Source organism: Durio zibethinus, chromosome 2, assembly GCF_047325235.1.
Source record: "Durio zibethinus cultivar Kanyao isolate XHJ-2024 chromosome 2, ASM4732523v1, whole genome shotgun sequence".
Taxonomy (NCBI): domain Eukaryota; kingdom Viridiplantae; phylum Streptophyta; class Magnoliopsida; order Malvales; family Malvaceae; genus Durio; species Durio zibethinus.
Genome location: NC_143163.1, coordinates 14,505,447 through 14,511,561, shown reverse-complemented (window position 1 = coordinate 14,511,561; position 6,115 = coordinate 14,505,447). Strand labels below are relative to the sequence as shown.

Below are 6,115 nucleotides of genomic sequence, written 5' to 3'. Positions count from 1 at the left end.
CCTTTTGCGGGTGCCATGCCCAATGGGGTTTAACGTTCGAACAAGACCTGGAAAAGCTCGTTCCACCAGCCATGAGGAGAATAATCAAGAAAGTCATTCAAATATGGTAAATGAAGGGAATTCCTCTAGTGGAGAAATTTGTTCTACGAAGGAGTTAGGCTAAGGAAGCCGATTATATTTGTGAGCAGTAATCTTCCAGCACAGAGTATGGCCAAATCGCTTCCACCCTAAATCTTGCTACAGGTATCAGAGGGATATACGTAAAGAAGGGAAAAAAATAAAAATAAAAATAAAAAAAGAATCTTGAAAATTTGCTAAAGATGAAACTTCAAGTAATTCTAAAACTTCTTCGGGTTTACTTGCATTGTCGAGCAGTTGGAAAAAGGAGCATTATAAGTGAAGCATCAAAATTTTGGCTGATATTAAGAGTAATATATATAAAAATACAAAATATCCCATCATCTGTATAATGTATAGGAGTTTCTGGGATTCAAAAAGATACTTATGTTGCTTCCCAGTTGTGCTTTCTCTTTTTGGCATTCTCTCTTCTGTTGTCAATTTTCTAGGCTCTGTTGGTTTAGACCGTGGGAGCAGGAACCATCTGTAATCGCTGAGACGTAGGGCCTTGAAAATTTTTTAAATTACTGGCTCGATTGTGTGACTTATGTTTTTAAGGGAGAGAAATGGGTCAGTGGATATGAAATTGTCACCTTCCTGTTTCGAATTATTGAGTTCACATTTCTGTACCCGTGTCTCTCATTCCATAACGCTTCTGACGTGGAAATCAATTCTGGTTTTCACTTGAAAATTTGATCTGTTCTGCACCATCATCTTATCACATACGTGGCATTATGTCTCTTTTGAGCCCATTATCTTACCATTTGTTTTAAAACAGGTTTTTGTCTTCATCACCCAAATCCATTGACCTTGCCAAGATAAATCTATTGATTTGAGTGTATTTAGTAAAATCCGTCATTTATTAAAATGTTACTGTCTCTTCATTATAATAAAATATTTAATATGCTTAATTTTAAAAATCTTGAATGTAATACTTAATTCCTTAACTAATGCGATTCTTTAAACATAATTAATTTTAAATAATAACACATGAAAAAAAATAATCTTTTAATTATCACATTAATCAATAAATTCATAATTCAAATATAAAATATTTTTAAATTTCAAATATCAAAGTCAATATTTTACTAAAGTAACCATTCATTAACCCTTATCAATCGCAATTCCTAACTAAGCAAACCCTTCAAGCCAGGCACGGTGACTGAATTTAAAAGGAGGAAAGACAAAAAATAAATAAATAAATAAATCAATCAATCAATCTTTAACTATTTCAGAATGAACAGTTCTCTTGGATTGATGCAATTTCACATAGATTCTAGGCGAGGACAATCTCAACAGGAAGATACAAATTTCCTAGTCTTGAGGTGACCTTTGTGTTCAGTTCATATATCCCAACTCACACAGTTAAGAATCACAAAACAGTTTAGAACCATTGAGTTACAGCCAAACAATTAGTGTATACTTTTGCATTTCCCCCACATAGCATCCTGCAAAGTAAATTTTCCCGCAAGGACACCACTGATTAGGACATTCAACAACCTGCGAAACAAACAAACAAACAAAAGCCTCTTAGACATAACCACTGAATGAAAAAAGGAAAAAAAGAAGGGAAGCTATTATTGTGGTAGTGTAATAAAAACGGCCATTGCTACAAAATTGTCAACAGTTGACAGCATCAAGCAGCCATCAAAGGAATTAGTAACTCCTTAAAAGTAGTTCAGGGCGGTGCTGCCCAAGAATATTGGTATAAATTCTTTGAGCCATCCAACCTTGTGGCTCAAAAGGATTAGGGTTCTAATTTCTAAGTAGACATAGGCTCCTTGCGATCCTAAACGAGGGGAGGTGCAGCAGAGCACTCAATTAATGATCCTAAAAGCATGTGAGGAACCACTTACCAGAAAATGCAAATGCATCATTTGGGATTGAGAATGTCATAGTGACCTGGACGATAAAGTAAGGTGATAAAAGGCTTGATGGGCTCAGTGCTATGACTTGAAGCATTTGAATGATCACCGAAAGTAGGAACAAAATCATGATGGTTTACACAGACACCACCTTTGTCACAAAAGCTTCGATCAAGGTACACAACACGAATTGGCACACCCAAAGCATCCGAAAGGGCAGCAATGTCCACATGATCACTCTCTTCACCCATTGGCTCTACAGATGATTTGCAAAACTACAAAATAGATTATATGGTCAAAGAAATTTAAAAATCATGAGGCCGCAAGACATATAAAGTTAGGGCTAAAATTTCCAACCAACTTACCATAATGCATATAGGGCAAATTGGGAATCTATAAAGTATTAAAATGTGATCATGCAAAGGAATTTTGGTGTGATTGAAAAAAATAGATGATGTAAACTGTACAACATTGTAAATATTAAGACAATACACGACATGGGGAACTGTCAAGAAGAAATAAGGAAACCATTGCTGTATCACGTTAGCATGAACCGGTAATTGAACATGTTCAGCCCCTTAAAGACAACAGTAAAATGGCTTCTGTAACTACAATGCTTATAATATAATGTTGGCCATTCAAAACCTCATTTCTTTAATAATAAAGGATGTCAAGTGCACGTAAGGTTACAAAAAAAGTTGTATTAAAACTCCCAGAATAAAGGGTTCGAAAAACTCTGAATGCTTTCGTATTTCACCAGAGGTAACAAATCTGAAAAACATTACAACTAACCAACTAAACTTGTTATGAGATATACCAAGGAGAAAGACACATTAATACCTCAAAAATTTTGAAATACTCACCATAGTTGGATATTGACTGATCTCGACTTTTTATTATCAACTCATCCAGACTGACAAAGGGAAAAAAACCTTGTTAAGCAGCTCAGACTCATTTGATTTTCAATTAATGTAGGAAAGAAAATATTTTGGATTCAAGCCACACAAAGATCAATTGATCATGGTTATTAATACATTTTGAATGAAAGGACTCAAATACAGGAAAATATCAAGGCAGAGTAACAAGATGTATGCACCTTATGGAATCTTCATTTCCTTGAAGAACAATGTCCAGCTGCTCAAGGAATAACTGAAAATTTTTCACATGGAAGGACAGACATAAAATCTAGGTGTTAGATGGGGTCAAGTATTAAGGTGCTTCATGAAGAAAACTCAGTCCAGTAACAATATATCCAAAATAAATAATTCAAAGGTAAATATGTACGACATCATTTTTTTTCCCCTCAAAAGCTACTTATCAAAATAAAAGAAAACTTCACCCCAAACATCAACACGGGAGGCTTCTAAGGGGAGAAAAGAAATAATAACAAATCTGTGAGGTACTGAATTACAACTTGAAAGTAACAGTGACTTTCCCAAAAACCCCTTGCATGAGCACAAAATACTAAAGACACCTACTTTAAGCATGGACCTTAATATTTGTTTTGATGGGGCAATATGCACAAAAATAAAAACATCTAATTCCAAAATACATAAAATGGAACATAAAAACCTACTTCGGCAAAGGAAAGAAAACAGGTAGAAAAAAACAATAGGTTTACCCCAAAAAAGTCCTCAAATGAAAAATCTGCATAACCTAAGCTCTGAAGTGTCTTTCTACATTCTTTAACATTGCCTTTGATACGATCAACCTCAGCACGGTCTTGAGAACCCAAAATATGCTCCTAGTCAGCAATTTAAAATTTTATAACTTCCCACTTCCAGAGAAAACAATGCCCCTCCAACAAGAAGCTTGGGGATAAATTAGAAGAAAAATAAAAAACATGTACAAAATGCACCATGACATACAAGGTATGAAAACATAAAACTCTGGAAAAAGCAGTTTCCATCTCCTTGTGTTCTTCTAATGGCAGCATATTGTTGACCAAGCATCTGTATTAAGGAAAACCAACAGTAGTTCTTGTTTAGACAAGATAAATAAACAAACAATTGTAGCAACAAGAAACAAAAAGAACAAACAGACATGCACACATGAAAGCAAGATACCTTTATTTTTTCCAGCAAGATGGGGCTTCCTGATTCATATTCAGCTGCCAACATAGAGAGAGGTTCCTGCAGTACCATAAGAAAGTTTCTTGGCGTCACATGTAACCCGTAAGTTTAGCAAAAGGAATGAAAGTTATCCTTGCACAACAACATCTGTGCAAAGAAAAAATAAGAAGCAGACAAGAAAAGATGACCCAGTTGACATTCAAATGACATACAAAATGAAAAAAAAAAAAAAAAAATTCAGCCTGTACAACAAAATAATTAACCAACAGCATAATATCAAGACTAGCATCCTAGTTCTCTAAGCTTCCAGTCTCTAAGCTTCCAAAACTGATAATGTATCTAACCTCCATAAAAAATGTCTCCACATGAATATACATAGAAAATACCGTCCATTCTACATTTGCATGGTCAAATAATCATTATTTGATAAGGAAATGGCAATCAAGCAGTTGCATCAGAAATAACGTGACAGCATAAAGCAACTGGGATGAAATTACAGCAGAATAGCAACACAAGAGATATTACATATATGAACTGATAAAGTTCAAGAAGAACAGATAACAGACAAACACTACTTTTGCTAAGATGAAGAATATCAAACTGAACGTTCAAAACAAAAAATCACCCAAAAATCAAGGCAAAAGCAACCACGTTAATAATATCAAAGAATCATTTTTTCTCACCTTGTTCCCCACAAATGGAATTTTCTTGGCTTCCTCAGCATGAATGGCAGATTGTTGCTGCATAATGTCATCATCTGCGAAATTTGCCCAATCATCAAATTCAGATATGGGAATGGATACAGAAGTCTCCATTTCTTTATCAGCTATCGGCCCCTCCTGATTCTGCATCTTTCCTTGGGACAAATACTATTTGCAGGTTTATCAATATTCGCTGCCTCGCTCTGTAAATTATTGAAATATAAATAATCTGCTTCAAAAATAAAATTGCCCCAACCAGAGAAGGGGTTAATAGCCTCCAGATAGTGAAAACTTCACTGCACCAAAGTGATACTCATCTTCATATCTAATTATGCACTAAACCATTCAAAATAGAAGTCCCAGAGCCTGAGCATTCGGTCATTCCATACGTAAGGGGTGCCAGAACAAACTAAAAATACATTAACATAACAATTTTATCATTCCATACTCCGGCAATGGAGTATATATACTTGTTTGTAGTCAAATATATAATTAGCAACCGTATAAGCCTTTTTGTAGAGTTCTGACAAATTCCACCAGCAGTATACATTATACCAGTTAAAGATATGATGAATCAAACTTTTTACATTACCATGAAATTTTACCAAATTTATATCAGCTAACTTTGGGCAGTCCCTTTAAGTTCCATTTGCAAGATCCATTAACACCTTCTCTTGAAATAAACAATATGATTTGGCTAAACTAAATCACTAAGCACCACTATTCTGAACTAAAAAATCGCAATCACCCTTTTGTTATTCAAACGGAAAATAAAGCGAATTAAAAGAGTGGAGTGAGTTAACAGAAAAGTAAGCTTACCAGAATTTGAAAATCTTGAATTTGTTTTGGCAATTTTCAGATCGAAGTTCAAAGGGGATCTCCTGGCGACTCTCGCTCTTATTATTATTATTATTATTATTATTAAACAAAAGGGAAACAGCTTAGTAAACGACACGCCTCCCTTCCTGCAGTATGATTAATGTCCTATACTTTGGGCTTTCAGCTGCCGGTTGGGTTGGGTGATTGAATCGTGCACCGAAGATAAGGGTAAAGAAAAAAAATCCAGAAATCGATTGAAATTGGATTCTTCAATTAGAGTTGGATAAAACCTTCAAAAACCGAAAAAAAAAGAGTTGGATTTTTTTTATTCTATTCGATCAGCATGGAATATTAAATATTTAAATTTGGTTAAAATCATTTTTCAAATAAAAAGAGAAAAAATTTTTAAAAATTCAAATCGAATTAAATTATAATTTTTATATAAATTTTTAAATTTTTTAAAAAATAATATAATTATTTTATATCAAAATTTATTTAAATATATTAAAAATAATATGAAAATAAATGAAAATTTTAATTT

General features: G+C 33.8%; 1 protein-coding gene across 5 annotated transcripts; it reads right to left on the bottom strand.

The window, feature by feature from the left end:
- Positions 1-1,308: 1,308 nt before the first annotated feature.
- On the bottom strand, positions 1,309-5,901 carry LOC111309327 (OVARIAN TUMOR DOMAIN-containing deubiquitinating enzyme 1-like). Of its 5 annotated transcripts, none has more exons than XM_022908403.2 (9): positions 5,575-5,901; positions 4,738-4,958; positions 4,049-4,114; positions 3,851-3,934; positions 3,604-3,726; positions 3,079-3,131; positions 2,846-2,895; positions 1,974-2,238; positions 1,309-1,617 (listed from the first exon to the last, which is right to left on the bottom strand). In XM_022908403.2, the coding sequence occupies exons 2-8, from the start codon at positions 4,903-4,905 to the stop codon at positions 1,991-1,993; spliced, it is 792 nt and encodes a 263-aa protein (XP_022764138.1). In that variant the 5' UTR covers positions 4,906-4,958; positions 5,575-5,901; the 3' UTR covers positions 1,309-1,617; positions 1,974-1,990. The 5 variants fall into 5 exon arrangements, with proteins under 5 accessions (XP_022764138.1, XP_089606831.1, XP_089606836.1 ...); XM_089750705.1 differs by having other exon boundaries at positions 4,738-4,984; positions 5,575-5,890; XM_089750710.1 differs by having other exon boundaries at positions 4,738-4,811; positions 5,575-5,889.
- Positions 5,902-6,115: the final 214 nt, after the last annotated feature.